The 26240-nt window shown below is 34.7% G+C and overlaps 1 protein-coding gene across 1 annotated transcript; it reads left to right on the top strand.

The window, feature by feature from the left end:
* Nucleotides 1–3234: 3234 nt before the first annotated feature.
* On the top strand, nucleotides 3235–26221 carry SERINC1 (serine incorporator 1). Its single transcript, XM_045544284.1, has 10 exons — nucleotides 3235–3422; nucleotides 15063–15224; nucleotides 15674–15843; nucleotides 16843–16922; nucleotides 17053–17190; nucleotides 18900–19069; nucleotides 19180–19270; nucleotides 22801–22945; nucleotides 23057–23287; nucleotides 24634–26221. The coding sequence occupies exons 1-10, from the start codon at nucleotides 3384–3386 to the stop codon at nucleotides 24767–24769; spliced, it is 1362 nt and encodes a 453-aa protein (XP_045400240.1). The 5' UTR covers nucleotides 3235–3383; the 3' UTR covers nucleotides 24770–26221.
* The last annotated feature ends 19 nt before the right edge of the window (nucleotides 26222–26240 follow it).

The following is a 26240-nucleotide window of genomic DNA, read 5'->3' as shown; positions in this document are numbered from 1 at the left end:
TTAGCAAGACATTTGAAAGCGACTATTTATGTAATTAAAACTATGTATGAGAGACACAAGGATGGACAATTCAATCCATAAAACAGAACAGAAAGTCCAGAAACAGACATGTGTGTATGAAAATGTGACATATGACAGTAAAGGTATTGCAGGTGAGAAAGAAAGAATGTGTTATTCTCCAACTCATACTAGGACAGTTGTTTATCTATATGAAAAACTAAAATACAATCGGACGTAGTGGTATAGTGGAGGTAGATCAAACTGACCAGTTGCTAAATATTCATGAATTTCAAAAGCTTATTGTTAAACTATTGTAGCTGGAATTCAGCCATGCTGGGAGTATTTTAAACAATGGAAATCAGCAAATGCTACATATTAATATCAGGGCTCACCCACTCAACCCAGAACCAGTTTACCAGCATATCACTATTGCATTTCTACCTCATACCATACACAAAAATCAGTTTTAAATGAATTAAAAACCTAAGTGTAAAGAGCGAAGTTTAAGACAGAGTAGAATACATAGAGGAAAATATCTTTAAAATTTTGGGACTGAGAAGGAGTTCTCAGCAACAAGTCATGTAACTTAAGGAACAAGTTTGCTAAATTTGACTACATTGTAATAATTTTTAAAACTACACTGAGGGGTCATCAAAGGATACCATAGAAAGGTGAAAGGATAAGACCAGATTGGAGGATGATAATTGCCACACACATAACAAAGAATTGCATTCAAAAATATATTAAATCCATATACTACTCAATAAGGAATAGATGAATATCCCTCTGAAAAATAGGCAAAAGACTTAAAAAGCAATTTTTTACAGGAGAGGATATCCTAATGATTAATAAAGAGAGTTCTCAACCTTACTAGTTATCAGGGAAGTACAAATTAATAGCATAATGAGACAATTCACTTCTCTTATGTTCATTAAAGTGTGACAAACCCAAGTGTTGGTAAATATGTGAAACAATTCATACCCTGTGGGAGAAAGTGTATATTGAGAAAACAACTTTAAAAAGCAATTTGCAAGAGTCAGTAAATTGAAGATACTGTAGCACAGATTGCTACTTGGTCTCTAACATTCATTCACTATGTCCATTTCTTGGGGGGGGGAGCAAAGCAATCAGGAGCAATTCTGTTTATGAAGTTTCATTTCTTGAGGACAGTGGAAAGTTCATGGTTATTTTTACAGGTCTAAAATATTTCAAATTGTAAAGATGCTTAAAGTTTATTGGGTGACACACACCTACCTCAATTTTTGATATGTTGCATTTAAATGCCCATTAGGCATCCGGATGAATCTCCCTGTGGAGATGAAAATGTGGATCTGGAATTCTTTCTTGAAATTCTCTACTATAAACATGCCACCCCTCCTTAATTAGCTTTGGTAGATCCTTTTCTGATATCCCATACTTGTAGATTCCCCAAAGTGTCTTCCCAAGGCTTGTGACAGAACAAAGTTATGTATGGAAGTTATAATCTTTATTGGTAAGATACCACTATTGGATCTGTATATGAAGCAGTCTCATATAAATTATAATACTATAGGTCTGCCCGAGAAAAAGACATTTCTCCTAGATCAGAAGTCGCATCTGTGTAGATCTCCAAATGATCCACAAAGATTAAATATCATCTGGGCCTCATCCATAAAAATACCAAGGTGTCTGGGAAGCAAACTTCTATGTTATGGGTCACGACATGATAGCCTTCCCAAGGATAGAGACCAGGAGATTCTAGGAAACCTGGGATAATTATCTGAGAAATTGAAGTAGCCCTTTGGGTTGAGGTTATGCCTATTCTAGGTTGGCAAGCCACAGAAGCTAATTAGTCTTGGTAGGGGAAAAAAGAAAAGGAAACTAGACTGTATTGCTTGTTTACACACGGTGCTATCATTTATAAGAGCATGTCATAAGATTTAATCTTCGCAACTCTGTAAGGTAGGTATATTACTAATGAAGATACTGAGACTCTGTCAAGTATCTTAGATAGATATTTTGACAATTTATACTGAAAGCAGAGTTTAAAATGTAGAACTTAGGGTAAAGGGTGTGTGGAGATGATATTAACAACCAAAGGGAGAAGGTACAAACTAAAGTCAACAGCTTTTCCCCACCTGATTATTCTTCCTGTGTTAAAGCTTTGGTTCCATATTCAGGCTTCACGTAACTCTACACATTTCTTTTTGATCGTCTTCCTCAATCCTTTATCTTCAACTGTAATTGCAATATAAATTACTTTAAATTTTGTATCTCATTAACTCCTGGTTTTCAAGCTTGCATTTTCAAGCATGTTTCAGAAACTTCAAGTTCAACATGTCCATACCAAACTCATTATCTTTTATCAATCCCATTCCTTCCTTTTTGCTCCCTGTCAGTTAATGGTCACAGATCTGCCGGATTCCTAGGTGTTACCCCACCTCCACCATGCAATTTTTGTAGATTTTATGACACTTTGCTACTAGATATGGCAATGACTATTTCAAGTTATTTCTGTGTGTCAAACTCTTTTCCCAGAATATTTTCAGGGACCAATGACTACAAAAAATAAGAACCAGAATTTTTTTATGAATAGATTCCCTGCAGATGTGTACTGTCACCTAAAATGCAAGGGTTGCACGTTTCAATGGCTCATGACATTCAAAATCAATTATATGTTTGAATTTTTATAATTACCATCTCTTGTCTAGTTTAACATTTTTGAATGTGCAAACTTCTTGTAACATTTTAATAGGACAAGAAAATAAAAAAATGTGCCTCAACAGCAAACAGAAGTGATACAGAGAACTGAAAACACCCAGGTGAATGTATATATATCCCATTAAGACTTGTCCTGGGCAGTGGGCTGCAGGATTAAGTTCCGAACGTAAGTGAACAAAGTAGATGCAAAAGTGAGAGAAATGGGAAACAAGTGGAGGTGCAGTGGATAAACACTGGAAAAGATGAAGCAATTCCCCCCAAAAGCAGTACGAAAGGTTCCTCTGACAGGGGAGGGCAAAACGTGAACCACCACCTCAGCTCTGTGACCTACTAAAAATGTCCAAATTCAAGTAAACGGTAAAGGCAGGTCTCTCTCACACCGTATTCTTAATTTGGCAAACTACCGCCACCCCTGCGTCAGCCACAAGCTTCTCTCCGGCACTCTTAAGGAAATCCATGCGGAGAGCCGCTGCCGGCCCAGGGACGCGCACACACACGCAAGCTCAGCACGGCGCTCTCCAAGCGTCGCACACCCTTTCGGGCCTCGAAGGAAGTGACGCACGGCGGAGGGGCGGGTGCGCTCCGCGCCGGAAGTGCCTCGCAGATGGTAAATAAGCCCCAAAAGGCCAGAGAGACGCGGTCTCCATCTTGTCTGCTTCCGCGGCTACTGCGACGTTGCGGAGATGGGGAGCGTCCTGGGGCTGTGCTCCGTGGCGAGCTGGGTAAGGTGTTTTGTTTTGTTTTTTTTTTTTTTTGCAGCCCCCGGCGTGCTAGCGTGAGAGGCGGAAGAGAAGGCAAGCGGGGCTGGGCGACGCCCGTCGGGAAGGAGGTAGCCCACCCAGTCGGGAGTGCCTTCAGTCCCCATTTCCTTTTCTTCGCCTCTGGTCACTCCGATTCAGCTTCAGGGCCTTGGGTCTTACGAAGGACCGTGGTGACCGTAGAGTGCAGTGGCGATGGGAAGATGACCCAAATGGAAGAAGTAACGGGAGCTAGAAGTGCCCCTCCCCCAGCCTTCCTTGGTGAAAGCTGTCTCCTTTCAGGCTCCTTTTGCTTTTTTTCTTTTGTGTCTGCTTAGGCCATTTCTACAAAGGTCTTTAGCTCCGTCTCTCTGTGGGGTACCCACTCTCTTCTCGTCATCTCGTCCCTGGCGACCTCCGACTGCAGCACTGTCACTCCCGGAGGCATGTTGGCCTCTTTGTTCTGTGGCGCAGACTGTGATCAAGAAGGGCCGATTATTTGGGACAGCCTAGCAGTAATATTGATGCAGGAATACAGTTTTTGAAATGAGTAGTCCTAGCTCTGCCATTGGGTCTTCGGCTTTAATGATATTAGTGAATTACTGTGCTTCTCAAGTAATAATTTTTGCACCTGAAAAAGCTGGTCAGTTCTGTGGCATTAAACATCTTTTGTCTTTTTAGACATAAAACATGCCTGTGTAATCTGAAATTTCATGCTTATAGGTGTACGCTGCATTTTAATTAAAGAGTTGTTAGAATAAAACCATATTCAGTATAGTGGCGAGATTTCTTGTTCCAGGTGGCACAAATTTCAGTTTACTTAAAGTAACCTCTCCCTGGTCCATAATAGTAGATAAAACATTATCAGTACAGTTGATAAAGATATTTGTAATTTTGGGCGAGGTATTTGGGGTCGAATCATATATCTTTAGTCTTATTTCTAAATTCCCTTTCAAACTATTGCTTATTTGACTTCCCACAATGATTCCATTTTATATACGTATATATATCAACCAACATATTTATTATTTTACATACTTTTTTATTTTACATCTTTTCAAAAAGGTTTTGATATTACCTGAACTATAAATGTTACATTTTAATATAATATGTGGAGGTTGTTACTCCATCCAGGCCATTTTCTTGATTCTGTTTTTATTTTTGCAGTTGGGCATGGATACGTGGTATGTTTTATTTCAGTAAGATACTAGAGAGTCTACTTGAGCCTACTGACTGTTTTATACAAAAGAAGCATATTTAGTGTAATAAATAAAAAGTGTTGAAAACTAATAAGTGATTGTTATAATAACATTGTTTTGAATTTTTGGGGGAGGAGGGGGAAGATGTCATGTAATTTAATTTGTAATCTTAGAGCTTGTCCAGTATCAAATGGGCATGCTGTAGATCTTTGTATAAGAGATTTAAAAGGAGGGATACATGTTTTCTGTTTTATTCCCAATCTCCTTTTTTGTCTGAAGGATGATTATCATTTTAAAAAAAGGTTTTAAGTATATTTGTATGTGTTTTAAGTCAGAAAGAAAATAGCTTTAAGTGAACACCATGGAAAAAAATTGTATTCTTATTAATACTTTTACATGTTAGAGCACAGCCTTTATTGACTAGAAGAATGTGCTAAAATTGACACTACCTTTTAGTCACTGTTAATACCGAAGTACATTAGAAAAGTCGTGACAAGGAGGCAGTTTTCTTCTGATAATTAGATGTCTGGCAGATAGAGAAGCTAGGTGGCCAAGGTTGCTCATCATACTTTTAAGTCCTTATGGTCAGTCCAAGAATTTATTTTATTTATTTATTTTTTGTTTTATTTATTTAAAGGTGAGGATCTTGCTGTGTTGCCCAGACTGGAGTGCTTTGACCATTCATAGATGGAGTCATAGTACACTGCAGCCTTTAACTAACTCCTGGGCTCAAATGAACTTCCCTCCTCAGCCTCCCCAGTAGCTGGGACTACAGGCATGCACCACCTCACCCAGCTTAGAATTTATTTTAGAGTTTGCAGTTTCAGTCATTTTTTCCTCCCTTTTCTTCCTTATGCCTTTGTCTCTTTATTGATTAATTGTTCAATTTTAGTGCACTCCAGTAGTAATTGAAGGAGAATTTGCCTTATGGTAAACAAATCACCTCTTACATTCTTAATAGTCAATATTTACTTAGAAGTTTCGGTGAAAATAAAATTTATTCAAATTTTCAAAAGTAGCATTCAGTTCATTAAATTAGATCAGGTAAGCCAGAATTAAAAACAAACCAGCCTCATGCGTTCTTAGTTCAAGTTTCTGCAGGCTAGTCAAATTTAATGAAAGTTTTTTCTTATAAAATAATTGTAGAAAATTTCTGAACTGTATAAAAGTGTAAAAGAAAAAAATTATAATAACCACTGAGCAAAGACAGGAATGTTAAATTGTTGATTTTTGTTTGTTTGTTTGCTTCTTAAGAGACCTAGAGTTAGAATGATCATAATCCTTGGTTCATGGCAGTATCTTTATTGATGATTCATGTAGGGTTGTCTCTTTTTTTTTTTTATTGGTAATGTAAACATTATCATAAGCATTTCTGGACCTCCCACTAAATCCTGTGTTACCAGCCACACGTACCTATTTATGTGCTTTTCCCAGTCTCAACATTGGTGTCAGTGAATAGAACTGACTTTTTCAATGACTGAATCTTGAATGCAATAACTATCATTTCTTTGCCCAAGATACTTAATATAGTTAAATGGTTAAGAAGAAAGAGCTAGTGATTTCTGAGTGCCGATTTTGTACCAATCTATCCTAGATTTTTATTAATACAATGACTTGTTTTGTAGAAATGATTCATAGTTGCTATGAATGGTCAAGCAATACAGAGTGCAAAGAAAGTAAAAATGTCCCTTCAAAATCCCACCACTAATAACATTCCTTCTCCTTCCATGCATATATACAAATGGGTGAATAGACAAAAAATACTGTCTTAGGAATGGTAGCATGTTAAACATGTTTTTAAACAAAGATTAAGTCTAATTTTTCTTGAATTTAACCAAAAAATAAAGGAATTGTTGAATGTTAAGTAAGAATTTCATCAGGAGATTCCTAAAATTCCTAAAAAGATTTCTCTGAGGAGTTGTTTCTATAGCAGTGATTTTCAACTGGGCACAGTTCCCCGCCCCCAACCAGGGCATGGCATTTAGCAATGTCTGCAGACATTTTTCCCTGTCATGGCTTGGGGTGAAAAGTGCCACTAGCATCTAGTGGGTAGAAGCCAGGGATGTTAAATATTCAGTGTACAGCACAGCCTCCAACAACAGAGAATTATTCAGTGCGAAATGCCAGTAGTGCCATGGTTGAGAAAGCCTGTTTTAAGCTTAAGAGAAAGATTGTATAAACATTGAAATTGGAGTAAATTTTTAAAGGATATTTTAATTTTAGACTCACTGCCAATAAAGATGGAAAAAATTAATATTCACTCATCCTCCTACCATCCTAGTTCTTGTAATTGTATAATTTTTAAATTCAAATCCATATGCACATAGTTCTTTGTAGCTTAAAAACAGTACACTACCTCCATTTCTACCTCTTGGAGTTAGTGTTTCTTACGTATTTATCACTGTATTTCTAAATAAAATGCATATGGTGTATTCTTGATTTTTTTTTTTTGTTTTAGACATTGTCTTCTAACTATGAAACATGAAGAATAGCAACCTTCCTTGATTTCAAGTGGCCCTTATCCCTCACCCCCACCAAAATCACACACTCATTATGTCCCTTTATCTTTACATAACACTAATAGTTTTTGTTAAATGAACATTATGTCTATTTAAATGAACTAGTATATGTAAAGCTATAGTAAGCACTTAAATATGTTCTTTTATTATTTTTATTACTGTGCAGTGCTCTTCATAGTTCTCTCATGTAATAAATATACAATGACTTTTCCTTTCATGTACAACTTTTTGTGCTCATTGGAGTTACTGCTTAACTTTAATTTCTATGTATGTAGTTCATTTAACCCCAGAATTTTCCAGCTGTATGCATCTCTCAGTAAGTTCAGATGCACGTGATGATTGATCTAGCCTTGGTGGTTCTCTCTCCTGGAATCTTCTGCTCTAGTCTACTGTACTGGTAGTCACTGTTTTTATCCTGGGTCTTACTTTATCCTCAAATGAGGATGAACATTGCCTCTCTTGGGTTGAAACTCTTTTTTTTCTGTATTCCTTGTTCTTTCTTGGTTTATAACCATATTTTTGTGAAGTTTTTTTTGACAGAAGAGCATAGCAGGTACACTTATGGCCACAGAATTCTAGGTTGGAAGTCATTTTCCCTCAGAATTTTGAAGGCATTGCTCGTTTGTAATCTGATTTGTAGTGTTGCAGTGTTGCTGCCGGGTATTCTGAAATCATTTTAGGAACCTTTTCTATGTGGTCTGTCCCTCTTCCTCCACCCCATCAATTGATTAAATTTGAGTTCTTTAATTATTTTCTTCTCTGTATCCTCTGTTACTCAGATAGTGTGCTTCCTGGACTGAAACTCTGGGTTTCTTGTTTCCTGTTGTCCATCTCATTGTCTTTTTGCATTACTTTCTAAGAAATTTCATCAATTGTTTTCAGGACTTCTGTTGAGTTTTTAAACCTCTCATATCATTTTTAATAACCAAGAGTTCTTTCTTGTTCTCTGTTTCATTTTAATAGCATCCTGTGCTTGTTTCATGGAACACTATCTTTTCTTACATAATCTATATGATCTATATGATATACTCCATAAGTATGTTAAAAATACTAGATATTTTTATGCTTTCATTTCTCTTGCATAGTTTGTTTCCTTTAAGTTCGCCTATATACCCCCGACCCCCACCCTTTTTAATTCATGCTAGAGGTCTACTCAATATTCAGTGTCCTTGACTATTCATATTTAGGAGTGAGACACTAAAGAGCTTGGTAGGACTTGTTAACTGTACTTTGCAGTGGAATGATTTGGCTGTGCCATTTTATTGCAGAAGGCTAGTACAGGTGTTTTTATCTAGGCCTCTTGATATATCTAGAGCAAACTTCCAATCTCCTGCCTGGGGAATATATCTGCATTCTGGGAGCCAAGTGGGAAAAGAATGGTGAGGTTCTCATATTCAGTGTGTAAAATTTAATTTTATGTTTTTAGTTTGGTACCCATGTTGTGAGCTCTACTTGGTGCTCATCTGTCAAGACCCCTGTTTTATTTATCCTCTTAGTTGGTTAGCACAAGAAATGGAATGAAGTGTGGGAATCCAAACTACTCTTTGAAAAGGCGTTCATACAGTCATCCTATTTTCACTCTACCTTCAGTATCACTTATAGAGGTACCTGGTGCCACCAATTCCTGATCTTTTTTGGCATTCTGCTAAACAAATTGTGTTGCTTGTTAACTTTCTCCTTTAATAACTTAGAATTCAGCTTTCTTGCTCTTTTAAAGTAGTTAATACCTTCTGCTTTTCACCTATTAGATTTGTTCCCCTGTTCTTTTTGACCTTTCAATTTTATTCCTTTTAAAAAAATCCCTTTTTCATTTTATTGGGGTTTCTATGGGGAGTATAGGTAAATTCATATATTGTCTGCCATCTTTAAACAGAAGCTCTTTATACTGCCATATTTATGTTGCCATTATGGTTTATACCCTAGGAACACTGAGGCTCAGCATTTTATGTTTTAGTAAGGTTTCTAGGTAATTCTGATAGAATTACTAGAACCACTGCTCTAAACTTAAGTGGATTCAGAGCTCTCCACTGGTCTTTTTTACTATGGCTTCTCCTTCTCCCTGATTTTTTATTTTAATGTCATCTCCTAATTAACCATATTGTCATCCAGTAGATTTTTCAAAAAAAATTCATGGGTGCAGAAATCCTTGAGTTCTTTTATATTTGAAAATGCCTGCTATATTCTTGAGACACATTTCGGACTAGTATATTAGTATACTCACTTCCTTCAGAACATACAGTTATGTTTCCATAGTGTTCAGTCTTACATCAACTTGCTATCTACCCCCTCCCAACACACTTCTGCACATGTGCGTGTGACTTATTTCTTCTGGTTGAGTATCTGAAGAGTTTAACTTTGAAATTAAATAACGAGATAAGTCTGATTTTAAATCTTTAATCACTTTTTTCTTCCCCAAAATAGTGTGTTCTTTTGGTCCACAGATTTATTTCTTCATCTAAGGAATTTTTCTTATATTAGATCTTTGAATGTCCTATTTTTCCTTTTCTTTTTGTTTTTCTTTTCTTTTTTTTTTTTAATGGTCTTTTTTTAGTTTAGAGGGTTCTTTATTTTAAGGACTTTTTTTTAGTAAAGGTATAATTTACATACAGTAAAATCCACTCTTTGTAGTATACAGTTCCTTGAGTTTTGACAAATGCATATAGTCACGTAACAACTACAGAACAGTCATAATGCTAAAATATTCTGCCATCCCAACCTTGGCAACCCCTGTTTTCTGTCTTTAGAGTTTTTGCCTTTCTAGAATGTCATAAATGGAATCGTACAGGATATGTAGCCGTTTGAGTCTGGCTTCTTTTTTTGGTGTGATTTCATTTGAGATTCATTCATATTGTTCCCTGTATTAGTAGTTTGTTCATTTCTATTGTTGAGAAGCATTTTATGCTTCATTTTTATGAGAAGCATTTTGTTTTAGATGTACCACAATTTGTCCATTCACCACTTGAGTTTTGATGATTACAAATAAAGTAGCTATAAGCATTCCCATAAAGGCTTTTTGTATGATGGTAAGTTCTTATTTCACTTCGGTAAATATCCTAGGAGTGGGATTGCTGGATCATATAGTTAGGTGTATGTTGACTTACAAGAAATTGCCAAACTGGTTTCCAGAATGGCTGTACCATTTTTCATTCTCTAACAGAATTCTAATTGTACTGCATTCTTGTTAGTAGTTGTTGTTATCAGTTTATTTCACTTTAGCCATTCCAGTATTTGTGTAGTAGTATCTCTATGGTTTTAATGTGCATTTCCCTAATAACTAATGATAGTGAGTACTTGTGCTTATTTGCAGTTCATATGTCGTCTTTGGTAAAGTATCTGTTCAAATACTTTGCCCATTTTTTAACTGGGTTGTTTGTTTTCTTATTACTGAGTGTTGAGAATTTTAGATTCTGGACACAAGTGATTTTTAGATACCTATCTTGCAAATATTTTCTTCAAGTCTGTGGTTTGCCATTTTTTTCTCTCAACAGTGTCTTTCAAAGAGGCAAAAGTTCTTAATCTTGATGAGACCCAATTTATGCATTTTCTTCTTTTGTGTTTTTTAGGAAATCTTAATTTTATATGTGGTTTGATTATGGTGTAAGGTTCACTTTTGAAAAAACATGGATATCTAGTTATTTCAGCACCGTTGATTAAAACGATTATCCTTTTCATATTGATTTGTTTGGTGCCTTCATCAAAAATCCCTTGGCCATACTTGTGTGAGTCTATTTTTGAACTTTATTATGTTCCATTTATTTTTGTGTCCACCCTTTTGGTCATATCACTGTTTTGATTACCATAACTTTAAAGTTAGTCTTGAAATCCGGTAGTATGTCTTCCAGCTTTGCTTTTTTGTCAGAATTGTTTGAGCTATTCTAGTTCCTTTGCCTTTTCATACAAATTTTTGAAGCACCTAGTTTATTTCTGCAAAATTGCTGCTGGGATTGTGATTGGAATTGGGTGAATCTATAGATCACCTTGGAAAGACATCTTAAAAATATTGAATCTTCCAGTCCATGAAGCCAGTATATCTTGCCCTTTATGTAGGTTTTTGATTTCTTTCACCAGTGTTTTATAGTTTTCATAATTTGGCATCTTGTACATATTTTGTTAGATTTATATCCAAGTATTTAAGTTCAGTTTCTGTTTTTACTATTAATATGTAGAGATATGATTGATATGTGTATATTGACCATGTATCCTGATATCTTATTAAAGTCACTTGTTAGTTCTAGTTGCATTTTTGTAGGTTCTTTGGAATTTTCTATGCAGACAGATGTGTTATGTGTGAATAGGGCAGTTTTATATCTTCCATTCCAATTTGTATGTCTTACATTTCTTTTTCTTGCCTCATTGTATTGGCTAGGACCTCCACTGTGAAGTTGAATACAAATGGCCAAAGCAGATATCTTTTCCTTGTTCCAGATCTTAAGGAGAAAACATTCAGACTTTCACCATTAAGTATGAATGAGAGCTATAGGCCGGCGCGGTGGCTCACGCCTGTAATCCTAGCACTCTGGAAGGCCGAGGTGGGCGGATCATTTGAGCTCAGGAGTTCGAGACCAGCCTGAGCAAGAGCGAGACCCTGTCTCTACTAAAAATAAAAAGAAATTATATGGACAGCTAAAATATATATAGAAAAATTAGCCAGGCATGGTGGTGCATGCCTGTAGTCCCAGCTACTCGGGAGACTGAGGCAGGAGGATCGCTTGAGCCCGGGAGTTTGAGGTTGCTGTGAGCTAGGCTGATGCCACGGCACTCTAGCCCGGGCAACAGAGTGAGACTCTGTCTCAAAAAAAAAAAAAAAAGCATGAATGAGAGCTATAGATAATGGTAAATGCCCTTTCTCAAGTTGAGAGTGTTCTCTTCCATTCCTTGTTGGCTGAGCATTTGTATCATGAATAGATATTGAATTATGTCAGATAGCTTTTCTACATGAATTGAGATGGCCATAATGCTTTTTCTTTAGTCTGTTAATATGGTGGATTTCATTGACTGATTTTTAAAAGTGGAACCAGCCTTACTTTCCTAGACTAAACCCTACCTGGTCACTATGTATTATCTATTCTTTTTATATAATTTTATATTACTTTTATATTTTGACTTGCTAAAATATCACTGAAAATTTTTATGTTTATATTCATGAGGGATTTGGGTCTTTTTTATGATGTCTTTGGATTTATTATCAGTCATTCTGGCCCACTTTTTAAATAAGAAAAATATATATATATTTACCATTTCTATTGTTCTTCATTCCTTTGTATGTTGATTTAGATTTCTATCTGGTATAATTTTCCTTCTACTTTAAAGATTTCCTTCAACATTTCTGGTACTTTAGGTCTGCTAGTTTTTGAATCTCTGGTCTTTTCCATGCCTGAAAACTGTCTTTATTTTGCCTTAATTTTTAAAAGATACTGTCACTGAGTACACAATTCTATGTTTACAGTTTTTTCTGTCAGTACTGACTTTTGGCTTGAAATGTTTCTTACTAGAAGTGTGATTTATTTCTTTGTTCCTATGTATATACTGTGAATTTATTATTTGCCTGCTTTAAGATTTTTCTGGTTATCATTGTTTTTAAGTAATTTGATTATGATGTGACTTCGTGTAGTTTTCATCATGTTTATCTTGCTAGGGCTTTGTTAAGCTTCTTGATCTGTGAGTTTAGAGTTTTCATTAAGTTTGGAAAAGTTTTTGGAATTATTTCCTCAAAAGGATCCACTTGTCTCTTCTCTGTAGTTTACTTCTCTCCAGTTGAAGTCCAATTCATGGACTCCGGCTTCACTTATATTAAGCTGCTTGAAGTTGTTTGACAGTGCTCTGATCCTTTATATTTATCTCTTTCATTCTGGATCATGTCTGTTGTTATGTCTTCAAGTTCATTAGTCTTTTCTTCTGTGTCTTAGTGATATTTGGGGGGCTTAGATATTTCATTTTTCATTTCTAGAAGTTTGATATGGGTCTTTCAAATTAATCTTTCATGTTTATCCTTAACATGATCCAGTTTTCCTGTGCCTCCTTGAGCATGTGAAATACAGGTAAAATAATATTACAATGTCCTGTTTGTAAATGAACTCAGTCATCTATATCATTTCTAGGTTGGTTTTGACCGATCGATTCTCATTATAGGTTGTATTTTCCTGCTTTGCATGCCTGCTAATTTTTTATTAGATGTCAGGTGTAAATTTTACCGTGAGTGCTGGATATACTTATAAAGTACAAAAAGTATTCTTGGGCTTTGTTCTTGGATGTAGGTTATTTACTTGGAGAGAATTTGACCTTTTTGATGTTTGCTTTTAAGCTTTGTTAAGTGAAACCAGTGTAGCCTTTAGTCTTATGGCTGATTTTTCTCCAGTACTGAGTAATAGCCTTCTAATATCTCTACCAAATGACTCATGGCTTATAACGTTTTTCCACTCTGGATGATAGAACTCCCAGATACCACCCTCAAACCCCTTGAGTAATTTATTCACGTGATCAGTGCTCAGCTAGAGCTTGCTTTCTGTATAGCTTTGTCCTTTCCAGGGTTCTGCCCAATGAACTCTCCCTACTTGTGAACTCTAGCTGCCTTCACTTCCCTGAACTCCCAACTCTGTTTCCTTAAATCACATAGACTGCCAGGCTCTGCCTGAATCCCCTTCCCTGCACTGGACATTCTCCCCAGGCAGAAAGACGGGCCAATCATAGGGCTGACATTGTCTTCTCTCAGAAATTACTATCCCACATTGCCTGTTGTTCATTGTCTGAAAAACCATCATTTAATTTAATTTTTTCCATTGCTTAGTCTGGTCACTGTTTGTCCATCTTGACCTGAATTTATGGTAATTATCCCAAGCCTTTTCCATCAGTAATTTTATTTTCAGCTATGTCTGTTTTGTTCCTTGATAGTTAACTTATTCTTTGTTTTTTCCCTTTTTCATTTCTTTCCTTAGCTCTTTAATTCACCCTTTCCATCTTGTTCTGTTTTTTTTTGTTTTATTTTTGAGAATCTCTTTTTTTTTAGCTTTTTATTATTTTTCTGTAGCTTAAGCGAAATACTAGTAGAGAATTTCCTTTTCTTACTGAGTTATGTTTATTTCAGACCCGAATCTCCATGTCTTTTTTTTTTTATTCCTTTCTTTGAGGGGAGCTGTTTATTTTTAATTTTTGCTGGTGTATGTTTGCTTACTTATCGTGACCTTTATTGTTTAAGTTTCTTGCTGAAACTTAATATAAAGCAGCTCTCTTCCTACCTTATATTGGTTGCTTCAGTTTGGCTGGCTACATATTCCTTTACTATGGTATCTAAGACTCTTTCCCCCCAGAGTTACAGGTGTAGGGCTGGAATGTCTTAGTTCATCCAACTTCTGAAGTCTGATGGGAAGATACCCTATTCCCTTGGATCTACTACTAGTTTATTGTAGAGTTTATTGGACAAAGTTAGGTAACCCCAGTTGTTTACTTATCCTTTTTGCCTGACTCTAGTTGTAGTTTTCATTGTTATTACCATCACCAAGTCAAAAGAGGGAGAAGAGAGGGGTGCCAATTCACTTTTTTTCCTCCCTGGAGGTATTTGAGAATTCTCAGAATTTTGTGGATTCACCAGTATGATTTCTGGGAGCTAAGGGGCAAGGGCTGGGGGTGTGCTTAGCAGCTACTCATGATTATTCCATTTCTTTTCTTAGCTAAATTTTGGTTGCAGCTGGTGATTTCCTTTCTCTTTGTTGTCTTAACTAATTTATTCATTTTGCTTAGTATATAGTGCAAGGACTTTTTTGTTTGACTTTGTAGATGATGTATATGAATCAAATACTTTTGTCCCTTGGTAATTACTTTTCTTGTTTTTTTCTTTTTTGAACAGGTAGAATGTAAATTTTCATTGTATTATTTTAAGCTATACTGATTTTTAATAATATTCTTTTTCCCAGATACCATGTTTGTGTGGTAGCGCCCCATGTTTGCTGTGCAGATGCTGTCCTAGTGGGAACAACTCCACTGTAACTAGATTGATCTATGCACTTTTCTTGCTTGTTGGAGTATGTGTAGCTTGTGTCATGTTGATACCAGGAATGGAAGAACAACTGAATAAGGTTAGTCTTTTTTTCTTATTTATTAACCGAAGCTGTAGTGTGTGTATATATATATATATATATATATATATATGTACAAAACTGATTTGGGGGTATTTGAAAGAGAATAATGTAAAAATAAGATAGTATATAATCCCAATTTTAGCTCGTAATCTTTCAGTGTATATCACAGTTGAATGCAAGTTTTAAGAATTTAGCATCAATCAATAAATCTTTAGCTCAAAATAAGCATCCAGTTTAGGCTTGGTATTGGTAGTTTATCATTTGCTCACATGGAAGTTTAACTCTTCATTTTATCTGGTTAAACTGTATCAGACTCATCTTGATGGTCATCATAATCTATAAAGTAAATTCCCATTTTCCAAGCCTTTACTTAAACTATTTGATTACATAGAATTTTCACCTAATGAAAAAATTATGGTTCATAAACTTCTGTTTTGTTTTTCTAGATTCCTGGATTTTGTGAGAATGAGAAAGGTGTCGTTCCTTGTAATATTCTGGTTGGCTATAAAGCTGTATACCGTTTGTGCTTTGGCTTGGCTATGTTCTATCTTCTTCTCTCTTTACTAATGATTAAGGTGAAGAGTAGCAGTGATCCTAGAGCTGCAGTGCACAATGGGTAAGTTTTTGAATAAACTTAAATATAAAAGTCTAGGTAGCCTCTTCTCAGTAATTTCTGGTTTATCTAAAGAAACTTTAAGGTGAAATAAACTTATATAATTTGCAGAATTATTTTGTCTATTCATGAATGACAAGATTTAAGAAAATCTTGTCTGTACTAGAAAATGTCATACTTTGGGTATTAAATAATAGCTTCAATAATTAGTAATTAACTTCTGATCCGTAATGTTTTTTATTTTTATCCTAAAAAAGAGGATCTGTCATATTTGTGATTATTAAAGGAAGAGCTATTTCTCCTTCTCCTCTTAGCTTTTGGTGGACCAGTCCCTCTACATAGAACTCATAGCTCCCTAGTCCTACAGAGCAGCCAAAATAGAGAACTTTATATCTAAGCAGGGTATTGATTTCTTTAAATGGTTGGTTGTATTGTACAACTCAGAAATATCAGGGTTCCTTTTATCAATCTCCCTTAATGTAGAGCACCGCTTCCAGTATTCTGTTTGTGTTTTGATTTAATATCTGCTATTGCTTATCTAATGACATGTGCTACTAAAGACAGCAGGAATAAACAAGTGGGGTATAAATATTAATGAAAAAATATGATGTGACAGGTTGATTTTGTTTATTTTGTTCCTTTAGTCATTGATTGTTTTAAAATATTATCAGAATTTTGGATGGAGACATCATGCATTTATTAAAACTATTTGTACAATGCACCTTATACTTTCACATATTATCACACTTGTGTAAAATAAACCTGTGAAATGAAACTGATATTCTTACTTTATCATAATGAATTAGAGGCAAATATATCTTCTTTAAAATTGTCTCAAAAGCAGTTTAATGTAATAGTTATCTTTTCTGATTTTCAGGATCTCTTTAGAAAGAAAAGAGCAGTCACATAGAATGTAGCTGTTCTTTAAGATTCAGTCGTTTCATATATGAAAATATTTGTTGAATAACTATTAATAAGACATTATATATTTTTTTGTTTTAGATTTTGGTTCTTTAAATTTGCTGCTGCAATTGCAATTATTATTGGGGCATTCTTCATTCCAGAAGGAACTTTTACAACTGGTAAGAAATCTTTTTCTCTTAAATTGTTTTATGCAGATATTTTATAAGGTATTTTACTGTGATTATGGAAAGGACATAATAAAAACTAAACCAGTCACTCACTTGTATGTGTGCTTTTTCTTTCTTTCAGTGTGGTTTTATGTAGGTATGGCAGGTGCCTTTTGCTTCATCCTCATACAGCTAGTCTTACTTATTGATTTTGCCCATTCATGGAATGAATCATGGGTTGAAAAAATGGAAGAAGGGAACTCGAGGTGTTGGTACGCAGGTAAGCTTTTATCTCACAGAACAACTGCAAGATAATTGAACTTTGAAGATGAGACTAGATAATGTAGACTGTAGGAAAATCACTTAGGATTTTTATGGTCTGTTTTTCTGTGAAGAGGTTTTTAGTTTATGAGTTTGTGGGTGGCATCATATCATTATGTCAGCAACTTGTTGAGCAGATCTTTGGCAAATTAACTGGGAATATACTCAAGAACCAGGAAAGAATCCAAAGGAACCTGAATAGCTAAAATAAGTGTTCCAAAGCCTATTGTTGAAAGCATGTGTACTTTATAGTGTAATTTTGTAGCCTACAGCAGGTTGAATGTACAATATTAAAGGGAAGAGGACTGTTAGAAATAGATAAACACAATGGTGCAATTTATAAATAGCAAACAGAAAAAATACAAAAAGCAACTCTGGGATATTTTATATAACGGCAAAGGATGCTTTTATGTGTATCAGTAACAGCTGAGGGAATTTCTATAGTAATGCAATTAATGATTGATGAGCTTGAGTCCTATAGTGTTGTACACTAAATCAGGAATCAAAATATAGATGCTTACAGGGATAACAAGAATAAGGGAAGAAGACTAAGTTTGCACATGCTCAATCATGGGGAAAATAGTGGGGACTGTGAATGAATTGGAAAGTGTGAATGCCCCACTGTGCATAGCTACTCCTCAGCTCCATCTCTTAGTTGCCTTGTGAGAATATAAACTCAGTATTGCCTGATTTTTCTTAGAAGAAGCCATAAATCTAGATTTTTGGGTAGAAATAATCTGGCTTTTAGCTAAAAAACAAAATTAAAATCAGAGTGCAGGCCAAGTTCAATGTATCTGCTGGCCCAATATTTCTCTTATACAACTAGTTTGTGGTGTTTGATCTCAAAGGTTAAAGTCAAAAGAGTTTGGTGCTCAAAGAAATAAGCTTTAGTCATTTGGAAACTTCACTTACATAGAGTACCTTATTCTTTAATACAAAGTCTTAATGCAAGGGTTTCTGTCTGTCTGTTCTCCCTGCTGTATCCCCAGGCCCTGGAGCATTGTAGGCATTCAATAAGTATTTGTTGGATGGATACCCTGTCAGTGAGGCAAATCTACATAAATACTTGTATATTAAACCCATATTAGCACAAAGACTAAAACGTTGTGTATGTTAAAATTTATGTAGAAGAATCTTAGGTTGACTTTTTAAATAATGACTTACTCTTGCATACTATATATTTTTTTAAGATTTTAGTTGATGAGGAAAAGCATCGTTTTGTGGGTTTAACATTTACTATGAAAATAATTTTGTTTGTTAATGCCCTTGTTTACAACTGAATAATTATGGTTCTTTAGAAACCTAAAGTAGTATTCCTCTTACAGTTATTTTTCTTTATTTTAAAAATAATGGCTAATGAATGTGAATGTGGTTTTTAAACCCTGTAATATAGATGTTACTACTAATAAAAATCATATTAGTATGTTACTAACTTACTGTCCTTTAAAATATATAATAGTGAGCTATGTGTAAAGACTATAAAATTCTTTAGCAATAAAGGTCAAAATTAATTTTCTTCCCTGCTTTCATAGCCTGCATAGTGCTGATAATGTTAGTTGCTTAAAATATATTTTTGAATAAAATGACATTGTTTATAAAATAGGTCCCATGCCTAATTCCTAATGTTTGTGATAAAAAGCTAATTATCCAATTATATTTCTTTCACAGCCTTGTTATCAGCTACAGCTCTGAATTATCTGCTGTCTTTAGTTGCTATCGTCCTGTTCTTTGTCTACTACACTCATCCAGCCAGTTGTTCAGAAAATAAGGCGTTCATCAGTGTCAACATGCTCCTCTGCATTGGTGCTTCTGTAATGTCTATACTGCCAAAAATCCAAGTATGCTCTTCATGGCATTGGTTTTTATGAAGCCTGTACCTTTCTAAGTTTTCAAAACTCTAGAATGATGTAAGAATATTTATTTGTGTTGCTTAATTTCTTTTTTGTAGGAATCACAACCAAGATCTGGGTTGTTACAGTCTTCCGTAATTACAGTCTACACAATGTATTTGACGTGGTCTGCTATGACCAATGAACCAGGTATGTTTTGTTTGTGTAATTTGTTTTTAATGAGTTCTGCAGTTTTCTTTCAAAGATTGTCAAGTTTGTGAAATAAGCTACTTAAAAATAAGGCTTCCAGAGGAATAAGGAATGTAAATAATACCATTTTCATCTTTATTACTATTTTTAAATACTTTATTGCTAAAAAATGCTAAGTCATATGAGCCTTCAGCAAGTTGTAATCTTTTTGCTGGCGAAAGGTCTTGCCTTGATGTTGATGGTTGCTGACCGATGGAGGGCAGTGGTTGCAGAAGGTTGAGGTGGCCATTTCAGTTTCTTAAAGACAGTGAACTTTGCTGCATCAGTTATTCTTTCTTTCAAGAAATATTTCTGTGTAGCATGTAAGACTATTTGATAGCATTTTGTCCACAGTAGAACATCTTCCAAAATTAGAGTCAGTCTTCTCAAACCCTGCCTCTGCATTATCAACTGAGTTTATGTAATGGTCTAAATCCTTTTTTGTCATTTCATCAGTATTCATAGCATATTCATCAGAAACAGATTGCAGCTCAAGAAACCACTTTGTTTGCTCATTTATAAGAAGCAACTCCTCATCTGTTCAAGTTTGATCATGACTTTGCTGCAGTTCAGTCTTCAGGCTCCAATTCTAATTCTAGTTCTCTTGCTATTTCCACCACATCTGCAGTTACTTCCTCCACTGAAGTCTTGAACCCCTCAAAGTCATCCATGAGAATTAACAACTTCCCACGCTCTGTTAATACTGATATTTTGACCTCTTCCCATTAATCACGAATGTTCTTGATGGCATCTAGAATGGTAAATCCTTTCCAGAAGATTTTCAATTTACTCTGCCCACATCCATCAGAGGAATCACTATGACAGCTATAGCCTTACTATTGTTTTTAAATAATAAGACTTGAAAGTCATAATTATCTTTGATCTGTGGGCTACCGAATGGATGTTGTGTTAGCAGGCATAAAACAACATTAATCTCCTTGTACATCTCCATCAGAGCTCTTGGGTGACCGGGTCCATCGTCAGTGAATAGTCCTATTTTGAAAGGGATCTTTTTCAGAATAGTAGTTCCCAACATTGGGTTTAAAATCTTCAGTAAAGCATGCTGTAAACAGGTATGCTGTCACCCAGGCTTGGTTTTCATTTATAGAACAAGGCAGAGTAGATTTAGCATAATTCCTGAGGGTCCTGAGATTTTTAGAATGGTAAATGAACATTGGCTTCTACTAAAGTCACTGGGTACATTAGCCCCTAAGAGAGTCAACCTTTCCTTTGAAGCTTTGGAGCCAAGTATTGATATCTCCTCTGTGGATATGAAAGTTCTAGATGGCATCTTCCAATATGAGGTTTTCTCTTCATTGAAAATCTGTTGTTTAGTGTAGCCACCTTAATTATGTTAGCTAGATCTTTTGAATAACTTGGTATAGCTTCTACATAAGCACTTGTTTCACCTTGCACTTTTATGTAAGGGAGATGGGTTCTTTCCTCAAACCTCATGAACTAATGTCTGCTACCTTCAAACTTTTCTTTTGGAACTTCCTCACCTCTCTCAGCCTTTGTAGGATTGAAGAGAGTTAGGGCTTTGCTCTGGATTATGCCTTGGCTTAAGAGAATATTCTGGCTGATTTGATCTATACAGACCACTCAGACTTTCTCCATATCAATAAGATGGCCTTTTCACTTTTTTACCATTCGTATGTTCACTAGAGTAGCACTTCTAACTTCCTTCAGTAATTTTTTCCTTTGCATTCAGTGCTTGGCTAACTCCTTAAGCTGGGCAAGAGGACTAGATTTCAGCTTATTTCGGCTTTTGACATGCCTTCCTCATTAAGCTTAATCATTTCTAGCTTTTGATTTAAAATGAGAAACATAAGACTGTTCCTTTCACTTGAATACTTAGAGGCCATTGTAGAGTTACTAATTGACCTAATTTCAGTATTGTGTCTCAGGGAATAGGGAGGCCTGAGGAGAAAAAGGGGAAACAGACAGAGAAATGGCTGATCGGTGGAGTGATCATAACACACACATTTATTTAAGTTTACTGTCTTATATGGGCGTGGTTCATGGCACCCCAAAGAAATGTGACAATGGTAATGTCAAGATCACTGATCACAGATCACCATAAGACATATAATAATAACAGACAAGTTTGAAATATACAAGAGTTACAGAATGTGACACAGACACAGTGAGCACATAATGTTGGAAAAATGGCACTGATAGACTTTTTCAACACAGGATTGCCACAAATCTTCAATTTGTAAAAAGTGCAATCTACGAAGTTTTTTTTTTTTTTTTGAAGGTGTAATATAACGAGAGGTATGCCTGTATAAGAAATTGTGTGAGAATTATAAGAAGTGTATCCAGTTTGCATATTGCTTAAGATCAATATATAGAAAGAAATAATAGCTCTTCAAATGCCTGCTAATTTAACTGTAAACAGTATAAGTTTTTCACATTACTGAATTACTCTTTTACTACCATGCAATTAAATATGCTCATTGGGCATTGTAATGAATCTCTTCATAGGCTAGTTATATAGCATTCCATGGGAATAGGAACCAATGTAAGTCAATTAGGGGGAACAAATTAGTGAGAAATTAATTACTATTTTTAAAAGAGGAAGAAAATGATCTTTTCTCCTAAAAAAAATTATAAAATGTTTGTTATCTGAATCTCATTTCATTGAGTTTACAAACTCTGTAGATACTTTACCATAGGTACTTTATCACTTGGATGAAGGTTGGGATTTTTTTTGTTTTTTGTAAATTACAGAAACCTTCCTTTTCCTAGGTTAAGTGGTTAGAAAGAATTATTAGTAATTTGCTTTAGAGATTAGTTTTATTCAGTTGGTTTTAAGATAAGAATTATTTTCATTAGTAAGATGGAGTTTGACAGATGGAGTTAAAAATATACTTTGGACCAACCCTACTTTAATTCTTTCTTACAAAAGAATAAAGAAACTGAATAAACAGTAGGTTGTTATGCCTTATTTGGTCATTCCTGCAAAATGTTTGCTAGGGTTCTCACAACTGGTATTTTTTGTAAACTGTCTTGCTTTTTTTAACAATGTACTTTGAGAAAGGGATAAACCTTATAAAGTCAGTATTGTAATCTCACTCTTTCCTGTGGTAGGAAAACTAGTGCATTGTGGTTTAGAACACCACCTGCATTTTATTTCTAAATCTACTAGAATTTTACTAACCTTGAAAGGTCGTCTAATATTTCACCTATTTCCTAATCAATAAAGAGTTAATATATCTCTCAGGTCTCACATGTGGTTTAAAATTATTTAACTTTTCCAAACACTTCTATAAAATTAGAACTATAAAACTTAAAAGGAAAAAAACCCTTGAATTACCTTATTAATAAATACAAGTTGTTTTCAAGTATTTTGTTGTTATATTTGTGCCTTTTGAAGTAAAATTTTTTGAATTTTCAAGGGTGTAAGAATTTAAAAAGAACTCATTATGCTATAAAAAAATTTTTTATATTATTCTAACATTTAAATTTGCCCTTAATTTACATTATAGAAACAAATTGCAACCCAAGTCTACTAAGCATAATTGGCTACAATACAACAAGCACAATTCCAAAGGAAGGTCAATCAGTCCAGTGGTGGCATGCTCAAGGAATTATAGGACTAATCCTCTTTTTATTGTGTGTGTTTTATTCAAGGTAAGAAAAACTATGGAATTTTCTTTTAAACGAGAAGTCCAGCTATTTATGAATTGTTTCTTTTTAAAAATGCTCTTTTCCTTCTTTCTTCCTAAACTCTCTTTCATGCAGCATCCGTACTTCGAACAACAGTCAGGTTAATAAACTGACTCTAACAAGTGATGAATCAACATTAATAGAAGATGGTGGAGCCAGAAGTGATGGATCACTGGAGGACGGTGATGATGTTCACCGAGCTGTAGATAATGAAAGGGATGGTGTCACTTACAGTTACTCCTTCTTTCACTTCATGCTTTTCCTGGCTTCACTTTATATCATGATGACCCTTACCAACTGGTACAGGTACTTATATCTTATAAAAACTTTGGATGTGGGAATTCTGAAGGATTTTTTAGGACTCTTTTGCAAAATGATGTGATATGGAAGTACTTTTTCGCTTGTGATGTATTTCAAAATTTACAGCTAAATGAAAGGGGACCAGCATGAGAAATGCGAAGTTTACCTCTTTGCTTTAGCAGTAACAGAATCATTGAAATAGTTCCAAATCTTGAAGAGATTAAAGTAAAATGTTTCATGAAACTAACACTTGTTTTTACGAAAATGTATGTTGATAGCTGATCTGACATAATGTTTATTTTTTTAATACTGTAAACTCATTCCCAACATAGTACAGTAAAAGGTACCTCTTTTTCTGTTTTGTTTGAACTTTGTCATTAAAAGTTCTGAAAATTATGAAATAGAAGTGTGAATACATTAACATAGATGGATTCTTAGAATTCTTTAAAACTATAATTTATTCTTTTTTATCACTTCAAAATTAATTCATAAACCTTTTTCTGATAAGAATAAGGTGCGATTTGTAGTATTTTCATTTTTAAAAATTCTAAATTTGTCCAGAAGAAAGATTTGGTTAAGATTCAAATTGAACTGTATGGTTTTGGCAGTTTTTAATAATTTTTTAAACAATTTGTAAGAAGACTTTCAGTACCAGCAAAAGATGGAGAAGAAAAAATTATTCTTTGCTATATTTCTTTAAGAGCAGCCTTTACTGATTTTTATTATTGAAAAGAATATATTTTTTAAAATTCTTATAGTGTAGCATATTAAGCTATAAGAATCCAAATAGTTCTTAGTAATTCAGGGCTTTAGCTGTTAGATAATAGTAAATGTTAAGATTTTAAATCAAATGTTAAGACTTTAGATCAAAAGGATTTTTTGGTATGTTTCATTAACACAAAAATCAGCTAAACTTGGTGAGATAAATTTCCTTCCTAGTCTCTTAAATCTGAGAAGGGAAAGGTGGAGGGAGGTCAGGACAGGGGGGTCTCATATACACCTTGAACAATCTTTTATGTAATAGTAATATTTATTCAGAGGTTACATTCTGTTTCTCTTCTATGTATCTAATAACATGCCAGAAATACATAAAGTGCCTCAGAGTAATATGCGAAATAACTATTTTGGAGACTTATGTGTTTATTCTATTAAAGGAAATTACTGATTTTTACCTTCATACCAGCTATTAAAGCAGTATAGAAAAGCAAGGTAGCAAATTAGATGCAGCAACAATATCTCTGATATCACAGATTGTGTACAAAGAACACTATGGAATTAATGAAGTATCATAGCTTGATGGCTGATAATCCAACTCCCTCTGCCCTTTTTAAAAGTTTTCCCTTAAATTTTAGGTATGAACCCTCTCGTGAGATGAAAAGTCAGTGGACAGCTGTCTGGGTGAAAATTTCTTCCAGTTGGATTGGCATCGTGCTATATGTTTGGACACTGGTGGCACCACTTGTTCTTACAAATCGTGATTTTGACTGAATGGGACTTGTGGCATGAAAGTCCCACTTTGATCATTGCTCATTTGAAAAGAATATTCCCAACTTTTGTAAAGTTGTGTATGTACGTGCTTCCCATGTAACTTCTCCAGTGTTGTTCTGGCATGAATTAGATTTTACCGCTTGCCAATTTATTATTTCTTTGCCAAGTGCATTGATACGTGAATTAGAATGAATTGTAAAGGGAGAGTTTTATGAGTTTGATGTTAACATTGTTAGGCTTATCCTCTGCCCTGTATGTGTGAAATTAAGAGTGAAAACAAAACTGCTTGACAGTTTGAGTTTAAAATTGTGTTAGACCTTAAGCTGTTTCAGAAAGCATAAAAGCAAATGTGTGGCTGCCTTTTGAAATATTTGATATGTTGTCTTTCAGGAGACTGCAAAGAAAGTAGCTATTGTAAAATGCCAGTTGTCTGAAAAATCTTTTCAGGTTTTTCCCTTGATATGAGAGTAAAGAACTTATACAGGTAGGGAGTGTTTGCTGGACAATAGTGTAGGTTTTATGTATGGAGGTTGAAGCACAGAGCCATTAAAGACAGGCTGGTGGTGATAGGAACTAAATTGAATACCCAGTGAGATTATAATCTTCCTTGGGTAGAGATGGCCTTCACTTTATAATGTTTTGGTCATTATAAACCCATGCAAAAGTTTGGGTTCAACAGAAATACTAGGAACTAAAGGACTTAGACAAGGTTATGAAAAGGATAATCATGGGTTAGAAGGAAGTTATTGAAAGCCATTTTGAAAGTTTTGAAAATCAAAGGTGGTAAATTTTTGAGAGGGCAAGAAACTGCAAAATACTAGACTTCAGTAGGTACTCAGATAAAATCTAATCAAGTTCTCTCATTTTAAAAATGAAGAAACTGAAGGTCAGATTTAAATAGCTCAAATAGCTAATTAGTGGCAAAGCTGGGAAATTTCAAGTCTGCCAACAATACCTAGCATTCTCTGTGACATTTAAAAATAATTTCTATTCAAAATACATGCTTAATTGATTTTATCATTACTGGTGGATAATTTATGTGATGTGGATTGCTGGTCTTCAGCATGCCTTCTGTCCATAAACTGAGGTCAGCAGAATGATGAAATATTTTAGAATAAACTCCTGCTTACAGTACAATACACGGTTTAAAAGATGTTTAAAATGCTTTTGTATTTACTTCCACGTAGCTGAAATATATAGATTATTAGAATCTTTCAACCTGAAAATCAAGCATTATGACAGTAAACTTGGGTAGAAATTCTTAGTTATTTGTATGTGTCATTAGCGTCTAATGAAGCTTTTTAAATCTACATTTGCTTCTTTAAAAGTATTTATTAATACGTAATACAACAATTCAGCTTATTCCTGAACGTTATTGTGTGTGTTGATACTGTGTTCCACAATTTTGAATGGCTGTGTTTTATCTCTAAATAAATGAATTCAGAGAAAGTGTGCACTGTATTGATTCTTT

Source organism: Lemur catta, chromosome 2 (genome assembly GCF_020740605.2).
Source record: "Lemur catta isolate mLemCat1 chromosome 2, mLemCat1.pri, whole genome shotgun sequence".
In the NCBI taxonomy this organism is placed as follows: Eukaryota; Metazoa; Chordata; class Mammalia; order Primates; family Lemuridae; genus Lemur; species Lemur catta.
Note: the sequence above shows the minus strand (reverse complement) of the source record. Positions and strands in the feature narration are given on the sequence as shown.